The sequence below is a fragment of the Sus scrofa genome, chromosome 7, assembly GCF_000003025.6.
Source record: "Sus scrofa isolate TJ Tabasco breed Duroc chromosome 7, Sscrofa11.1, whole genome shotgun sequence".
In the NCBI taxonomy this organism is placed as follows: Eukaryota; Metazoa; Chordata; class Mammalia; order Artiodactyla; family Suidae; genus Sus; species Sus scrofa.
The window spans coordinates 59,384,810-59,403,380 of NC_010449.5; the positions used below are offsets into that span (position 1 = coordinate 59,384,810).

At 54.4% G+C, this 18,571-nt stretch overlaps 1 protein-coding gene across 7 annotated transcripts; it reads right to left on the reverse strand.

Annotated features, from left to right (window-relative positions):
• ISLR2 (immunoglobulin superfamily containing leucine rich repeat 2) lies at positions 212 to 8,376 on the reverse strand. 7 transcript variants are annotated; one of them, XM_013978091.2, is made up of 3 exons: positions 8,222 to 8,376; positions 5,121 to 5,237; positions 212 to 3,680 (listed from the first exon to the last, which is right to left on the reverse strand). In XM_013978091.2, exons 1-3 carry the CDS (start codon positions 8,274 to 8,276, stop codon positions 1,432 to 1,434), a joined length of 2,421 nt encoding a protein of 806 aa, XP_013833545.1. In that variant the 5' UTR covers positions 8,277 to 8,376; the 3' UTR covers positions 212 to 1,431. The 7 variants fall into 7 exon arrangements, with proteins under 7 accessions (XP_013833545.1, XP_013833547.1, XP_013833548.1 ...); XM_013978093.2 differs by lacking the exon at positions 8,222 to 8,376 and adding an exon at positions 7,061 to 8,196; XM_013978094.2 differs by lacking the exon at positions 8,222 to 8,376 and adding an exon at positions 6,677 to 7,037.

Here is an 18,571-nt window from a genome sequence, read left to right on the forward strand (position 1 = left end):
CTTTAGAAAAGGGTGCGGGCTGGCTCCAGGAGGCGATTCCACCCCCCCCCCCCGGGGCCCACACTTGTGCTGCGCTTCACTGACGGGGTTAGCCCCCATACCCCAAACCCCCCACCCCAACCCCGACGCTTTTTTGCAGGAACGAAAACAAGACTCGCCCGCCCGAGTCGCCGCGCTGCCTTCCCTCTCCCCATCCCTCCCGCCCGCCCGCCCGCCTCCCTACATTACACTTGACACACTTTTACAGGACACAGACTTTTCTCCTACAGAGCACGCTTGTCTAGGACTACAGCCGGGCAAATACTATTCTCGAGGAAAGAGGGGCAGGGTGGGGAGGCGCGGGGACTGAAGGGCTTATCTCTACCCGGATCCCGCCGCACGGTCACGCGCAGGCTTTGTGCGTCCTAGGGCGCTAGTCCCACCGGAGAGGCGGCGTCCAGGAGACCAGAGTTGGCTTCCTGCGCACCCCCGCGTTTCTCCAGCTGAGGCCTGGGCCCCATGCAGCAGTGGAAGCGGAGCTGTCGAGTGCACCAATCTCCAAAAACCCCAACTCACCCACAATGAAATTGGCCCGGGACCAAGCCCTTACTCTCCGCAGGAAAAGGGAGCGCGGTTCTGCGGCGTTTTAAATTAGGAGAGAGGGCAAGGGAAGACGGATTCCCCCCATTCCCAGACAGACACACACACACACACACCCACCCAATTTCCCCAGAGGGTAGGGAGTGTTAGCACCAGACCCGGACTGTCGCTGTCTTTGAAAACAACGAAAATAAGAAAATCAGAGCGCGGAGCTGGAAGGCGCCGCAGGCACCTGTAGAGGCTCCAGCTGGGCAGAAACGGAGAGGAGGTGGGGGAACAGAAGCGGTTGGTTCCCAGTCAGAAGGGGGCTTTGAAACTAAAAACTAGGGAGTTGCCATCGAATCCTGACTTCTGGTTTGTACATCCCGAGAAGGGTGAAGTAGGGGTTGAGGCGGGACCCCATAGCGCTCCAAGCTAGGGACATCTGCCGGGGGTCCCGGGCATACCCCCAAGCTATGGCGTTACCAGCAAATGTTTCCAACGTCTACTCCCATTTCCTCTGGCTCCCGAGCCCACGGGGAGAAGGGCCGCGGAGCCGATTTGACAGATAATTGTGGGAATGGAGAGGCCTGGATTTCGCCTCACGGTCAGCGGTCTCACACAAGGAAGGAGGAGCGGGGATCTGTGCTTGCCATGAAGGGGAATTCAGCCCACAAGGACAATGACCATCGTGGGCGGGACTGGTGAAATCGTCCCATTCCCCACTGTAAGTCGCCGGTAGTCAAGGTTAGAGGGTGGTAAGGGGGTGAAGTGAAGGTAGGGGGTGCAAAAATCCTGCCAGCCCTAGACTTCTGCCTCCAGGCACCCAAGGTACTGTGGGAATGAATATGGGCGGCCTGGCGGGCGGGGGGTTCAGCCTGCTGTCTGCCTATAGTTGCCGTTAATCTCCTGGGCGATATTGACCGCTTCGGCACCCAGGGGCAGGCGGTCACTGTACTCGGAGCCCGCCTCGAACTCGTCTTGGTTGGCCTTGGACTGGGACTCCACCAGCGAGCAGGCCGCCAGGCTCTCCTCCCTCTGCAGGTCCCCACCGGGGTCCCCCTGTTCCACGTCTTCGTCAAGGCCTTCCCCGGGGGCCTCCTCTGGCTCCTCGCCGCCCGCCTCGCCGCCTGCCGGGTAGCTTTTCTCGGACTCGAGGTAAGAGGCACGCGGGTCGAAGTCGGCGGCGATGCGCTTCTCCATGGGATCCGCGGCCTGCGGCCTCAGGATAAGACGATAGGGCTTGCCCGGGTGTTTGGCCAGCAGATGGCAGCAGGCGGCGCCCAGCAGGGGCACGGTGGCCAGCACCAGGAGGAACACGCTCACCGCCACGATAACCAGCAATGAGGGCAACTCCTTCTTGGTGGCGAACACCACTTGCACGTGGCAGGCCTCGCCCGCCAGTGCCAGGCACACAGAGTAGTTGGTGCCGGGCCGCAGGCCGCGGAACCAATAGGCGTTGACGCCCTCCTCGACACGCGACCACTGCACTGCTGCGCCGCCCCCAGCCGGACACAGATAGAGCAGGCGCAATGGCCGCCGCCCGGGCCGCCCCGCTCCCGCAGCCCCGCCGGGCCCAGGACCCCAGCGCGCCGCCAGCGGCGTCAGCTGCACCCGCGCCTCGCGCTCAGCCACGTCCAGCGCGATGACGCCCAGCTCAAAGACGTGCGGCTTAAGCTCGGCGCTCTGGTTGAACGCGTGGTTGGACACGTACCGCGAGGGATCCCCGTGACCACAGCGCTGCTCTTTCACCCTGTCAGCTGAGACCTGGTTTTCCGCCTCTTCTCCCTCATCTGCCTCTTCCTCCTCCGGCCTCGCCTCTGTCTCCCCGAGGAAGCTAACCTGTCCCGGGCCTAGGCCTTTGATTTTGCCCTCGGGCTTGGAAGGTAGGACACTGTTGCCCCGGCTTTTGGCTGTGGACTTACGTTCAGAGGTTGGGGCCTGTCCATCAGGGTCTCCCCCTGCGCCAGAGGCATGCTTTGGGGGCCCGGCAGCTGCCACTGCCACCCGTACTGACGTAGAGTTGGCACCCAGCTCGTTGTGGGCACGGCATGTGTAGACGCCTGCCTCCTTGGCACTTAGGAGGGGCACCAACAAGGAGCCATTTGTGAGGGCCAGGAAGCGCGGGGTGGCTGGGGGCGCGGGCCAAGCGGGTGCTGGAGTTGGAGTTGGGGCCTCTGTCTGCGTTGGCCCGTCCCCATCTCCTTCCTCCTCCCCGTCTTCTGCCCCGTCCCCGTCGTCCTCCCCACTCAAGACTGGCGGCACTAAGACTACAGTGCCCCCCGGGATCTGAAGTTGCCATTGCAGGCGGGGCGTGGGGTGTCCTTCCGCGACGCAGTGTAGTGTGAGCGCCAGACCAGAGCGCAGGGGGCTGCCGGGCGCCTCAGGCGGCGGCTCAACACTCAGATGCACGCTGGGTGGTGCACAGGACAGGGCGGGCAGGCGGCGCACCGGCACCCCCTGCAGCGCGGGAGGCGAGGAGCACTGGATGGAGTCGGGCTCCGGTAAAGAGACCCGGGTGCTTGCGGCCCAGGTCTGCAACCACACAAGGCTGCAACCGCAGTGGAAGGGGTTATGATAGAGCTGCAGATGTGAGAGCGCGCTTAGTGCATCGAAGGTGCCAGGAGCCAAAGTACGAAGCCGGTTGTTGTTGATACGCAGGGAGCGCAGGTCGGGCAGTGCACCGAGTGCGTCCCGGGGCAACGAGCCCAAGCGGTTGTGGTTCATCTTGAGCAGCTGTAGCGCGCTAAGGTTACGCAGATCGCTCCATGGGAAGCTGGATATGAGGTTGTGGCTCAGGTCGAGATTCTTGAGTTGGCTCAGCACCGCCAGCGAGCCCGGCTCCACAGTGCGCACCTCATTGTGCGCCAGCCACAGCGATGTGACCTGAGTGACGTTTGCGAAGGCCCCGCGCCGCAGCACGGTGATCTTGTTCGCCGACAGACTCAGCGTAGTCACATTGGCCGGCAGTCCTTCTGGCACCTCACGCAGCTCCTTGTAGGCACAGTCGGCGAACTGATGCGCGTACTTGTCCACGCAGGCGCATGGCTCTGGGCACGCTCCGACCACTTCTAGCAGCGCCAAGGCCAGCCACAGGGCCCTCAGGAGCACCATCGCGGACCCTGCACGTGGAAAGCGGGGTGGGGGGGGGGAGGAAGAAGGTGACACATGGAGCCCCAGCTTCCCTCCCCTATCAAATGCTGTCTCCAGTAAACCCGTCTAGGGCAGGTCCTGGGCTCCGGTAACTTTCTCCTTCGTGCCCAGGAGCCTCTCTTATGCAGGAGCTGGAGCTCAATAAAAGCCTCGGGATTCAATGCTTGTTCCCCGTCGTCAGGGCCCCCGTTCCTTTTCCTTGTACCTTCGTGTTTTTTCTCCAGTCATCCTGGGACTGGCCCTTCCACAGGCTGGGCCATTAGCCCTCTGTCCTGGGCTTTGCCCTGACCCCTGTTTCTAAACCTTCGTTAAACTCAGTGGAAAGGGATACACAGAAAGGGTGTTTTTGTACATGACCGCCTATCCTTCCTTGAACTCTTTGTCTCACGCACAGCACTCGCACACCCGCCCATACAGGCACACAACAATACAAACACACGCCCAGGCACCGCCATCAAACTGCCAACTTCAGCAGGTGCTTAGAGGTTCACAACACATTTTGTAGAATGTACAAACACAAAGGCATCCAGACACTAACACAGTATATCCTGGAGACCTCATTGTTCTCTCAACTGAAGAGGGCGTTTGTACAGTGTTCTCCACCAAGGGGCAAAGCACTTTCCTATTCATTGTGAAAACTGACAGACATCAGGACACAAGTCCTCTCATGGACCAACCCACACATAGGGACACAGGCGAGCACTTGCACACAGCTCTGAAACAAATCCCAGCAGATCAACAAATGCTGAGAACTTGCTGCAGATGGCAGGAGGCTTCGGACTGGGGAAACAGTCCCTGTCAGGCCCCTCTCTGGCCGCAATTGAAGCTGCCTGCCCTGGGCTGCAACTCCCGGGTTGGGGGGTGGGGGGGAAGACCACTAGGGCTGCTAGATCAACCTTCCGTCTGAGGACGGAGGTCCTCCAAGCAGGGAGCGGGGGGGGGGGGGGGGGGGGGGCGGGGGGGGGGAATGGTGGGAGGTCACTAAAGATTCTCCCTCCTCCCCCATCTTCACCTTCCCAGACAGCTCCCATAGGAGTATGGGGGGGGTCCCCAGCTGATGGTTCAAGGGGGCTGCCACTAGCTAATCAAGAAAAGGTTCAAGACTGTTCTTTCTTTTTTCCAGCCCACCATGCCTGAGCCCCCCCACCCATGAAAGCTTCTTATCCCCAGCCACACGAACTTACACACAGATTCTTCGCTCCCACCCAGGGCTCCTGGCAGGTTCAGCAGAGCTCCTCCCATACCCTTGTCTTTGGAAAGCAAGTTACCCACTCCCTCTAGCTCCGGAGGGAGGGTCCCACCTCTCCTCTCTGCGGTCTAACCTAAAGATCACCAGCAGGGTCGCGCATCTGGGGGTGGGAGACCTGCCCCACCTAGGTCAAGGTTGTGGTAGGGTCTCCGCGGCTTACCGGCTGCTCGCCGCCGACTCTCCTCTCGCTGCCCTCGGGGTTCAACTCCTTTTCCAGACTTAATGTGGGGGAGCCAGGACGACAGCCCAAAGGCGCTTCCCACATCTGTTGCTGCAACTGTGGGGAAGACGGGGGAGGGGCGGAGAAGGAAACAGGTAAGTTCGTGGACTCCCCTGGCCCTGAGGTCTCACTTCAGCTTTTCCTTTCCCGTCTGTTCCCCCCACCGCTCAGGGGCTGCAGATTGAAGAGTCCTTGCGCGCCCCCGGCTCGGCAGGGACGCGCACAGCCTCTCCCACCTCCCCTGTCATCTACATTTGTTAAAGCCAAAGAGACTCCGTCTCTTGGCCGAGAGACACTGGTCACAAAGGGGCGCCCCCACACCCACCGTCCTCCACTGGGCTCCTTTCAGTTCACCACACTCCATAACTTATTCCTCCGCCTCCACATTTACACATCTGCAGACATTGTCACTATCCCTAATCACACAGTATCCCCCCTCCAGACAGTCAAACACGTTGGCACAGACACAGATCCTTACACCCTCCAGACAGTCGCTCTTCACATGTTAGAATTACCCATCATAATGTAATAATCACGTCAATGTGTTGAGCTCTCGCTACATTCACACGCATTTTCCAAGGCACACCTTCACCCAGGACATTTACCATTACCCCCCACCCTCCGCCCCTGCTCTTCTGCACATTCATGCGCACTCACCCTCATGCGCGGGTCCCGCCAGGGCCCGTGAGCTTTGCTGCTAATAGAATGCGAGCCGCTTTTACGCCCCGCAACATGTGAGACAAACCATCTTTGAGGAATTTGGGGGAAGAAAAGGCGCACAACTGAAGTGGGGGAGGCGTGTCTTTGCCTTAAAACTCTTTTTGCAAAGGCAGGCAGTGGCACAGACAGACCTCGACCGGACTGGCTGAGCGGCTTGCAACCCGGCTCGCTCGGACCTTTCCTTCCCCCACCTTCGCTGCTAGCCGCCTCCTCCCTGAAGCCACGTTCAACACGATGCATAATTGATAGTGTTAGCAGAGCGCCTCACCCTCCCTGCTATTTTTTGCCTGGATCCGGGCAGCTACGAGCCCTGCTCTCCCCCGCCCCCACGCTACGCCCAGCCCGTCCAGCCCAAAGCGGAGAACGCATCGCCCAGCAGGGCGCTCAGGGAAGCGATGCTCCCCTCTCCAGCCACCATCGCCCCTTTCCATCCTCTTCGGCTCGACTCCGTACCTCTTGCCTTTTGTGACTACACCAACACTTGAAACCCACCGCCCAACCCGCCTGCCTGTGCGCACCGCAGGGTGGGGCGAAGCGCGTGGGTAACAGCCTCTGCTCCCAGGAAGCTGGCCCGAGCGCACCCAAGCTCCTCGCCCTCGGGTCCTGCCGGCTGGAGGCGGATGGGGCTCTGAGGCTGCAGCAGACGTTGGCACTGAAAGGAGTAGTTACAAAACGTCTGTTCCTTTTGAGCTTTGTGGGCTGGAGACTTAAGGTTTGAGCATCTCTCTCCCTCCTCCACCCTCACCAATGCCTTCACAGCCTAACAAAAAACACACCTTCAACTCCACACACTCTCCCCCCAAGCCTCCAGCGTCCGATACCATCCTACTGTCTCACATACACCCTCACACAACAAGCCGGCCTCAGCACACCAGAATATTTGCTGTTCCCGACTCTCTCCCTGTCTTTGGCCAAACCCTGAAATTTATTTTGGCAACAAGCAAGTGGAGGCACGGGAATATCACAGCATTTTGTGTAAGACTCGACTTCAGTCCCCCACCGGCCGCCCACCGCAGTGTCCAGGGCAGCCCTGGAGACAGAGTTGCTGACCAGAATCGGGAAAGGGGTGAAGGCTCTGGGAACCACAAAGAGCCCCTGCCTTCCTGGCTTTCTCTATAGACACCCAGCACTCCGGGCGCCCTCGGCCCCCCATTCCTCACTCAGGCTGAAGTGGTCTCCGGAGGTGGGTCCATGGGGTTTGGGGCCTTGGAGATCAGTCTTCTGATTTGAGTGTTGAGCATTTTAATGAGCTGGGGAGGTGGACAAGAGAGCCGGGTGATGGGTGCTGCATCTAAAGAGACCACCGACCAAGGCTTCAGAGGAGCCTTTGTAAATTAAATATGAATAGCGCGCATACTCCCCATTCTTCCCTCTCTCTTAGTCCTGTGGTCGCTACTGACTGGGACCAGCGCATCTCACTCAACCCAGAATTCAGAACCCAGAACTTCATTCCACCTACTGGGCCCTGTAGTCCTCACAGACAACCCCACCCCCACCCCCTGGAAGGGCACCCAGGGGGAGAAGGTATCTTTGAGAGGGGAGGAGGAGTAAAGGGACCTTGACCCTGCAGTGGCGGAGGCAGTCAGAGCAGGTCTGGGGATGAGTCTGAGCAGTTTGGGCTTAACTGGGCCAGGGAATGGCGTGGCTGGCTGGCCTGGCACAGCCTCTTTGTTTGCGGAGCAAGGAGGGGGTCCTGAGGGCGTGGCTGGTGTCTTGGGAATCCTGAGAGAGCAGCTCCAGGAGCTTTGTCTGAGGAAGAGGGATCTGAGGAGGCTGGGGCACAGCAGCAGGGCTGCAGAGTCCTGGTTGGGGTGTCTTGAAGACTTTTCCTGGAGGAGGGAGGGGCGCCCGGCATAAAGGCAAGGACCAAGGTCCAGGTGTGGAGGCCTGCGAGACTTGTGGACCCTCCACCCAGTTTTCACCTCTTTTTTGGTTCTTTTCATCTTCAGCTAGAGGCAGACGGGGATGCAGGCAGGGGATAACATGGAGCAGTTGAAGGACCGAAAGACAGACTGGGGAAGGGAAGGAAAAATGAGCTCGCCCACTCTCGGCAGAGAGCTTCCCTGGACTGCAGACACCTGCCCCACCCACATCCCCAGAATCTCTGCAGCCCGCCGGCCAAGAAAGCCCCTCATCCTTGCTCTTTTGTCGGAGATACAGAAGCCAGGGGAATTCTCAGGGAGACAGGGCTCCAGGCTCCCGGAGGGTGCAGCGGCCACCCAGGTGAGGGTGCCGACTCTGGCAGACCCTCAGGGCTCCCATCCAGTCTCCAGCAAGCGCTTTTGTTTCCCAACCCTGCCCTGGGGGAAAGACGACCTTACCCTCGCCTTGGACCCTGAAGAGCTCAGTGCACGCCCTGTCTGGGCTGGAGCCCATCTCGCTCTGAGCAGAGTTCGCTGAGGCTAGGGGTAGGAGCAATGACTCCAGGATCTGCCTCCGAGCCCTGCTAGAAGACTGAGAGTATCTGGACCCGTGCCACCAGGCACGCAAGAGCCGCTCTAATGTCTGTAATGTTAATAATGGTACAGTCACTGAACGGCTGGGGAACTGGGAGCGAAATTCCACCCCCATTGCTACCCACGTCTTTGATGGTTAAAGAAACAGATATCTAGTCCGGTGTGTGGAAATAGGTGTAGGGAGAGGAGGGATACAAGGTTCCAAGAGGCCAGCACGGAGGGCCCAGTTTTGGAATCCACAGAATCCGGAATAAGGCTTTTTGAGCAGGCAGGGTGCCAGTCCTAGATAGACCCAGGGCAGAGAGCTGGAGCTCCGGACAGCATTTTGTGGATTGATCTCTACCTTCCACCTTGCCGCCCTGGACGGTCTCAGGGTTGGGTGAGTTGAAAGCCCGGTGATCCCAGCGCTCGCTTCCCGGGTTCTGGCCAAAGCCTTGGTCCCAGGTCTGGTTTGTGCGCGCCCCCTGCTGGAAATTGCCAGCCGGCCTCCGAGGCCCTGGGACAATGGTTGGGGAATACTGGGGCTCAAGCCTGGGATCAAGGCATGTGCTGCACCCGGGACCCCATGTTTCAAAGTGGGAGACGCTAAACCAAGGCACCGAAGCTTTCCTTCCCATGCACACCCAGTGTACATCCCAGGAGTCTGCAACATTCCTCCCCTAACCCCACCCCACCTCACACCCCATTGTGTTTCTCATGCCCAGGATATAATAGGCACCCTCTGTATACTCATTGATCGAATAGTCCCTGGCACGAACTAATGAGTTTAATTCTGGGACAAAACCGTCCTGTATTCCCCAACCTACCCCCCCCAATCCCATCCCTTGGTGCCCAGAGCACTTTCTCTTTGAGTTAAGAAAGTTAAGTCTTCTAACTTTCCCAGGGACCTATAAAAAGTCCAAGGTCTGAAAAAGAAAATCTTTTCCAGGCTCTAAAAGGGGAATAGAAAACTACAAAGTTGGAAGGAATAGATGTTTGATTAAATGTTTAGGATATATCACATTGTACATTCGACTGAGTGCAACTGCATTCAGAGGTGGCCATGTCCTTGTATCTAATATGACAGGTGCGTGATTTAATAAATGAAGGGAGGGTCTCCGAGAGTAAGAAAGCCAGAGCCCAGAAGGGCATCACGCATCCCCAGCTTAGCAGTCTGCTCAGGCAAACCTCCCCTCCAGCCAGAATTTCCTAAATGCAGAGCTTCCAACCTTTTGGCTTCTGTAGTCCCTGTTTATAAACCACTGCCCCCCCATCCCTCCTTCACCTCATACATACTCTACATAGTGGTTAGGAGCGAACATTCTAGCATCAGACTCCACCATTGCCTCTCCTTAGGTCTGATTGACACACACTGGCTCAGGACTCCCCCCCTTTGTACTCACTGTATGACCTTGGCCAAATTACCTAACCCCTCTGTGTGGGGGGTGGGAGGGTTATATAAATAAGAATACCTATTTTATTGGGTTGTTGTGAAGGTTAAATGAGTTAATGCATGCAAAGCACCTAGTACCTGGCACTTAGGTAGTGCTGAAAGATAGCCAGGATTAGCCATGGTCATTACCTCGCAGCATCGGGGACAGGTATGATGAGATGTTCTGTTGCACACACCCCTACATGCTTGTGTCCTGCCTCCCCAATGGAAGGGAAAGACTTTGGCCCTTCCCCCCTCACTCTTCACTCCTCCTGCATCCCCACACCATGGCACAGGTAAAAATCAGAATGACTCATTACTTGTAAAGATTTCTAGTCTAACATACCTAAACCCAGATTCTGATGTTTGCAGCCATCACTAGTGCACCTCTTTGCGAAGAGAGACCTGCAGCTGCAGGCTTGGAGGAAGGTTTTTAATTAAAACCACAATCTGTTTAAGTATTTATTGGGTTCTGTGACTTTAATTATTTTCTAGGGAAAAACAGAAAAATCCACATTTGCATATGGGAAGACTCGATTTCAGAGGAAAGTAGCAACCTGTGGCAGTTTGCTGGAGGCAGCTGGGAGGAATTTCGTGAATGGTTCAAATGAAGCTTGACTTTATTAATAAGCTGGGATCCAGTCCACGACCTTCCTCCCAGTGCTTTCATGAAATTAGCTTAACTTGCTGCCAAGGCGCTTTATTGCCATCAAAATTAACAACAGCTCTTCCAGTGGCATCTCATGTAATTATCTGGGTCTGTGCTTGTCTTACTAAAGATGGGAAACTTTCCTGGAAGAGGCAATGCTCCTGCCCGGGAGGAGCAGCATGCTTAGCTATCCTGCCCAGCTTGGGCAGGACTGGTTCTCCCAGAGGGGGAGTCCTGGGAAGCCAGCCCCTCCATGGCAGGGGGAAGCCCAGGAAGGAAAGGCAGGGAATCATTTATGATGCTTCCATCTGCAGATAACAAAATTCCCAACTCAAAGCATTTTAAACTGTTATGTGCATCATCCCACAAGCGGGAAGCAGGGCTGGCTTCAGGGCTGATTGATTCAGTAGCTCAGTGACATTGGTGCACTCGAGTTCTTTCTGTCTCTCTCCTCTTCCATCCTTAATGGGGCTTTGTCTTGAGACTCAGTGGCCATCCGTGTCATTGGAGGGCTTCAGCAGCAGCTGGGGTAACATGCTTCTCTGTAGCAGACTAGTGGGACAGGGAGACTGGATTCTCTTTCCAGAAGCCATTGCCTCTCCTTAGGTCTGATTGACACACACTGGCTCAGGACTCCCCCCCTTTGAGCCAATCCCTGGCAAAGAGGATAGAATTGATTGGCTTAGAGTAATCGTCTAGCTCTGAAATGGATGTTGAGGAGTCAATCCCAAGATTCACTACAAGCAAGAAATCCCCTTCAAATAGAAGTTGGGGGGAGTTCTTGTTGTGGCTCAGCGGTTAACGACCCGGACTAAGATCAATGAGGATGCAGGTTCAATCCCTGGACTTGCTCAGTGGGTCAAGGATCTGGTGTGGCCATGAGCTGTGGTTAGGTCGCAGACTCGGCTCGGATCTGTCATTGCTGTGGCTGTTGGGTAGGCCAGCAGCTGTAGCTCTGATTCGACCCCTAGCCTGGGAACTTCTATATGCCTTGGGTATGCCCTTAAAAAAAAAAAGAAAGAAAAAAAAAGTTGGGGAATTGGATGATCAGAGTAATCTAATACTGTATCAGAATGAATTGAGAGTGACATAGTTATAATGAACCATAGTAGCTACCCCCTTATCTGGAATTAGGCCAGTCCACAGCCTGTGACCAGGGTCAGGACTCATGTGTGATCAGGATCAGGCATACAAACTAGAAGCTTCTCTGCTTTCAGAGAATTCTTGAAAGGATAAAGATCTGTTCTTGGAAATGCCTGTGCTGGGATCCAAAGCTATTTTGGGAGCTGTGGAAGTTTCAGTCTTAGTTGGATATTTATGAACAGGAGATGTTTCTGAATTCAAAGATGTTCCTGCATGACTTCACATCCTGAACAAGTCACCAGGTCTCAGGGCAGAGAAGAGAGGCACTTTACTGTCGAGGTGGAAAACAGGAGGAAGAATTCTACTAGTCTTATGAAGAATACGGAGGTAGCACAAAGGTGCCAGCTTCCCAGATTTGCTGTGCGATCTCAAGCAGCTCCGTGTCCTCTCTCATTCTAAATCCCCACCATGGCGAAGGGAGAAGAATCGGCTAGATGTGCTTGGAGGCCCTTCCAGGACCCCATCGCCCTGGGCTGCTGTGGCTTCAAGAGCAGCTTTGCAGGTTGAACTGGGGCCTCTAGGGGGCGTCTGCCAGGGCTTCCTGAAGGAGGAGGTTTTCAGAAAGTCTGGGGGGCCAAGGCTTGCCCTCCTCCTCATGTGCTGAGAGCCACAAAGTAGCTAAGAAGAATGATTCTGCATGAGGCCTAACTGTAAGCAAAGCTACAGCAGAGGCTGAAGAAACTGAAGCTGCAAAGCAGTTTCGAAGAATCCCCCAGCTGATCCTGTTTAGTAAAAACTCCTCTTCTACTCTTGGGCTTCTTTCCTGTCTGATTTTAATGTGTGTTATAAGTCATTCTTGGCTCATAAAATGGGAACCTCCTCAAATTCTTGAGCCTCCACCCAAGTATGGGCCATTACCTACTTATAAACCTAGCTCTTGCAAAATAGGTTGAAAACAGTTGAGCGTTGTGTAAAGAACTTTCCTAATATGCAGAACTGCCACGTAAACCTGGGAATTTGTGGACTTCGGTCCATTCCCATGGAGACAGAGTAGGGGGTGGTTTGGGTGTTGCCCATGGTTCAACAATTGTGGTTACTATAAGGCGAGATATTTTTCCACAAAAAACCCTACCTGTTGGGACCCAGCAGGTGGAAATTATTATTAATAATTGGCAGGATTCTTTGATGTATAGAGTTGATAATTAATAAAAATTTATATAATTATAGACAAGGTTTATATAAGACAGTTTATGTTCCCACGACCTGCTGATAGTCTGAGGTCAGCCTTACCTCAAAAGCAAGCCACGTGTGAATACCCACTCCCCATTAACGGCTGCTCATGCCTGCTATAGGAGCACAACAGGTAGCTTGAGGCATGAATGTCTGTCACCTTATGCCAAATCTTACTGAAGCAAAAATTAGATACCTATTCTGCTTGCTATTCATTTATCTTCTAAGAATAAAGTACAGTTTGCATGTATTTTCTATGTAATCTTTATTTAAAATCTAAAACTAAAAGAACAGTTTTGAATAATAAATTAGCACTTGTTGTTTTGTATAATCTCGCACAAGAGTAAAATGTATAAAAGTTGATGCTCTCCCTTCAATAAATGGGTCATCTGCAGCATTTGCTGAGGGAGTTTGCTCCAATTCTTTCCGTGCCGTTTGTAGCCCATCCTCCTGTTCGTTGTCTCCTGGCTGCTGGGGCTGGACTCCGGCACTCATGCTGCCGGGTAGTTTCTTTGTTTTCCCTCCCTCCACACCTGTCTCATCTCTTGAGGTCATCAGCACACCTGGGCCCAGGACTTAATGCCCCCAACCCCAACCCCCAACCTGCTGCACACCCCTCAGTGTGGGGGTGGGGTGGGGGAAGTGAGTCCTCTGGGGGCAAAGCACTTCCTGAAGGTCCTCACACATGAGGCTTCCCAGGGGGCAGAAGAGGTGATGTGATTAGCGATTAAATCTCGTCGCTGAATATTTCAAGAGCCTGGTGTGTAGGTCCAGGAAGAAAGGCCAAGGTGGCCCGAGGCTCCTTGGCTGGTGTCGGTGGGGAGAAACAAGTCTTCCAACAGCTTGAGGCCACTCCCGTCTGTTCTGGGACCCTCAGAGGACTTGGGGAGATGCCACAATAAACACGGAGTCACAGACTCCCTCTGCACCCCCACCCCAGTGTGGCCCCCAGCAGAGCCCAGAAGGCAGGGCATAGGGAAGCTCCCCCTCCACCCCTCAGACTCCAAGCTCCTAGAGGGTCACCCAGGGTCTTTGCATCCACTGTCCCCGTCCAAGCCCATGAGGGCACATGGCAGCATGGACTAAATTGAATTTCCTCCTGGGTATCTTCAGTTTCTCGCTGTCATCAGGCTTTTCATTTGTTTTTGGATATGGTTTTGCAGAAGCAGAGCTGAGATAAGGATTCGCACACCGGTGATCCATTAAGAAATGCCTCAGCAAAAAAAAAAAAAAAAAAAAAGGAAATGCCTCAGCAGAAACCGGCAAAGGAGAGACGGGAAGCAGAGAGAAAGGGGAGGAAGCCAAGCCGGGGTGTGATTTCAGGCAATCTCAGCCTGATCCCAGGAAGCTCGAGGCATGATCACACCTCAGAGTTTGTCCAGATTTGGGGGAGGGAAGCTTGGTTTCCACAGACGCCCAGCAGTCAGACATTCGCTAGGGGCTGCCCCCTGGGATGGGAACGTTGGGCATTTCTTTCTCTGAGTGCCTGTAGGCAGAGGGCAGGGCTTGGAAGAAAGCTGCAGGTGGGAGTTGTCAGAAGTAAAGCACACAGAGGCAGAGGGATGGGCATGCAGAAACAGATTGTTCCACAAATAGTTACTGAGTCTCTGCCATGTTACCAGGGGCCCTGCTTGGCCTAGGTGCAGCTAGGAACCAGCTCTCTGCCCTAAGAGCACTTACAGGCTCCAGCACCTTCTGGCAGGTTCAGATCTCTTGCGTGCATGAATCTTGGGACTTCTGGAAGGCTGGTGTCCCTCAAACAGGCTCCATCTGCTCCATCAGGTCACCTGGGGCCGAAGCTGGAAAGACTCTTTGAAGCCTGCACCTGTCTTAGAGGAAGGACAGACTGGGAGCTGTCTGAAGTCACAGAGCATCAGCGCTCAGGGCCAGAGGTCCTCTCTCCCTAACCCCCTTGCTTTATTGGAGAGAAGATAGGCCAAGAGGGAGGTCACAGGGCTGGTAGGGCTGGGACATGCCCAGCATGCAAATTCTCTGAGATGGCCTCCCATCTTGGTCTGGTTTAGGACAGGCTGAGCCCGGCGGCAACCGCGGACCTCCCTGGTTAGGAAGCCCTTGAGATTCTCAGGAGATGTGGCCTCTCCAGTGGGAGAGAGCAGCTGTTTCTGGAGTGGGACAGGTGCCCCCACTTCGGGTCTCTTGTATTAGCCCCCTGTAGTCCTCTTCCAGGGCTCACAGGCACCAGAAGTGGAGCCATGCCCAGGCCTGGGAGGGATGGAAATTGTGTCCTGGATTGGAGCAGCCCTACTGGTGGCATGCTGAGCACCGGCCAGGGCAGAGGTTCTGGGGGAAGGAGAGCCCTCCCTCAGGTGGGTCATGGCCCAAGGCAGAGCTGCCTCCAGTCTGCACCCAGGCAAGTCTAGTGCTAATGGCCACGTCTTGGTGACAGCCAGGTAGAGTTCACTGCAGAGGGATCCAGAGCAGCCGATCAGGGGTTAGGGGGCCATACCTGCTTTTTCACTGGCTTCCTGCGTGACCTTTGGAAAAGCCTCTCTCCCTTCTCACTCTGTACGCCTGTCCCTGTCAAATCTGTCCCCAGAAGGGACAGCCCCCTCCCCACCCTGGTTCTTTGCAATGTCCTTTTTGAAGTTCCCCAAATAGGCTTTCCTGCCGCCCATGAAACCAGTGTGGATGTGCTGGGAAGGATGAACCGGTGCATTGCCTGTGATGCCTCAGCCTGTTTCCCTGAGCCCTTATCTCCAGACACAGCTGGAAACTTGATGTATTTATTTGCTTCTCCCAAGACCTCCTCTGTCCACCCCATAGCTTTGTTGTGCCTGAGAAAGTGACCTTCCTGCAGATGTCTGTGTCGGGGAGCCAGCTGGGGGCCGAGGAGGGCGGGGACAGTAGTAAATCCCTCCAGCCTCCAGCCACCGGCAGGGTGACCCCGTCATGGGTAGAGGAGACAGTGGAGGAGGCTTGGAGAGATGCGGACAGAGGCAACCACATCCTAAAAGGACTGAACCCAGAAGGAGGGGGAGAAGGGGAAGGGAGGGGAGGGGGAGAGGAAGGATGTAGCCCACAGTGCTTTCTGGGAGTGAGCACATTGCCTTCTCTTCTATGGTGTTGGATGTTTAGGTTTTTTTGCTTTTTGTTTTTGTCTTTTTTTTTTTTTTTAGTGGCTGTACCTGTGGCATATGGAAGTTCCCAGGCTAGGGGTCAAGCCACAGCCACTGTAGAAGCAACACCGAGTAGTTATGTTGTGAGCCACATGGGAAGTTCTGTTTTTGTCTTTTTAGGGCCACACCCATGGCACATGGAGGTTCCCAGGCTAGAGCTTGAGTTGGAGCCGTAGCCGCCGGCCTACACCACAGCCACAGCAACGTGGGATCCGAGCTATGTCTGTGACCTACACCAGAGCTCATGGCAATGCCGGATCCCCGACCCACTGAGTGAGGCCAGGGATCGAACCTGCATCCTCTTGGATACTAATCAGGTTTGTTAATGGTTATTTATTTATTTTTTTTTTGTCTTTTTGCCATTTCTAGGGCCGCTCCCGCGGCACATGGAGGTTCCCAGGCTAGGGGTCGAATTGGAGCTGTAGCCACTGGCCTACGCCAGGGCCACAGCAACGCGGGATCCGAGCCGCATCTGCAACCTACACCACAGCTCACGGCAACGCCAGATCGTTAACCCACTGAGCAAGGGCAGGGACCGAACCCACAACCTCATGGTTCCTAATCGGATTCGTTAACCACTGCGCCACGACGGGAACTCCGGTTAGTTATTTTTTATTGCGCATCACCAATTTGCCAAGTTTAGGGCTTTATGCACCTGATTTAATCCTCACAACTTTCTAACTAGGTATTATCATCCCCAACTTGCATATGAGATTACAGAGGCTAAGTAGTTCATTCAGGGTCACACAGCACTGCTAGAATTTGAACCAGGTCCTTCCAAAACCCACATCCTAACTACCACACATCATCCTGCCCAGTCCCCAAGCAGATGTGACAAGGGCACCCCTTCCACCTACTGCCTCCTCCTTGGTTGGTCCGATTTACTCTAGAACTGGTCCCCTGTGGTGTCAGCCAGGACTTTATGGCTGCGGAACACCAAGAGAGAGTCAGTCCCTAGGCCCTCTGTGCTCAGTCTGCGCAAAGAACTCTGTTTTAGACAATCAGACAAGTGACACACTGGATTTCACAATATCTCCTATCACACTTGTTTGGCCGGAGAGCTTCGTGGAAAATTTCTGTGGTTAGCTAGATAGCTTTTGTAATCTGCTTGGCTACCAAGTTTGGGACATTTATAAAGTTTATAAACTGACTTTAGCATGGTCTACGCAGCTGGTCTTTAAAGGATTCTTCTGGGCTGAGTTTAAGGAAGTTCCTTGAGCCAAGAATGAAGGATTTTTTCCCTCAGTTGGCAGCAAATGCATTTTATAGGGGTGGGTAGAGATCTTCCAAGTTTCTGTTTTGTTTTGTTTTTGGAGAGGGGGACTCAGTTGAAATTCTAGACCCTTCTCTCAGTAGAGTCCCCACTGGCATCTGCTTTGTTCAGGTCCAAAAGGTTTGGAACTGACTCCTGGCTTCTGAGACAAAAATACATGATGGTGCTGCCCCTACCTCCCAACCCTCTGCTCAGCCTGGGCCTAGAGCTGAGTCTAAGACCAAGGCCATCCCAGGAAAGCATGACCTTAGAGACCCCTGCCCATGCTCCCTCCCATCTCCCTGTAGCCTATTTCCACCTCATCCCCACCAGTGAACCGAGCCACTTGGAGGGGCTGACACCACCATGACACTTCTCACTTTCCTTGTAACTGGGGATAGGGCCTTCCCCTAGATCATACATTCTCAACAGGGGCAATATTGCCCCACTGAGGATGAAAATTGGTTTGGGGGAGTTCCCGTCGTGGCGCAGTGGTTAACGAATCCGACTAGGAACCATGAGGTTGTGGGTTCGGTCCCTGCCCTTGCTCAGTGGGTTAACGATCTGGCGTTGCCGTGAGCTGTGGTGTAGGTTGCAGATGCGGCTCGGATCCCGCGTTGCTGTGGCTCTGGCGTAGGCTGGTGGCTACAGCTCCAATTCAACCCCTAGCCTGGGAACCTCCATATGCCGTGGGAGCGGCCCAAGAAATAGCAACAACAACAACAACAACAACAGACAAAAGACAAAAAAGACAAAAAAAAAAAAAAGAAAAAAAAAAAAGAAAGAAAATTGGTTTGGGGTGGAAAGGGCACGAACAACCTTAGATATTCCAATGATTTCCGACCCTCTAGAGAAGCACAGAACAGATACACAGATAAACAGATACATAGCATAGCTGTGTAAGGAAGAAGTAAAATGATCTCTATCTGCAGATGTATACATCTTGTATACAGAAAATCCTAAGGAATCACAATATTAAAATTTCATTGGGAGGAGGCTTGATGAGGCAAAAAAATGACTAAAAAGGCTCCTCTTGGGGGGCAATAATGGGGGAAAATTTGAAGAAGCATTGTCCTTAAAAAATTAGAATTAGGATAAGTTCAAGCACTGGGACCAGAAGGTTGGGGTATGAGTTATCTGGACCTTGCATTTTGCAACACAGGAGAACAGACCAGAAGGCCACAGGAAGGAGAGAGTGGAAAACCAGTCCCATAAACAAATGGCAGTGCGCCCAGCAGTATGGGCCACAGAGGGCTCCAGCACAGAACTTTGCCACATTCAAGGTTAATGAGCTGCAGCAAGGAACTCAGGCTTCTTGCCCCACTCCCCACCCCACAACCAAGGTAGAATGAGGATGATGATGTAACTGCACAGGGGGTTGGAGAGACTAAAGGAGGGGAGACTAAAGGAAGAAGAAGAGAGTGTCCAGCATGGAGTTATCTTTAGTCATGTT

Bases quoted from the DNA above. Each gene is read 5' to 3' on its own strand.
- ISLR2 (XM_013978091.2), bottom strand. From the start codon at position 8,276: ATGGGCTCCAGCCCAGACAGGGCGTGCACTGAGCTCTTCAGGGTCCAA. The intron at 5,238-8,221 runs GTAAGGTCGTCT...TCTTCCCCACAG, and splicing joins CTTCAGGGTCCAAGGCGAGG to TTGCAGCAACAGATGTGGGA. The intron at 3,681-5,120 runs GTAAGCCGCGGA...TTCCACGTGCAG, and splicing joins GAGTCGGCGGCGAGCAGCCG to GGTCCGCGATGGTGCTCCTG.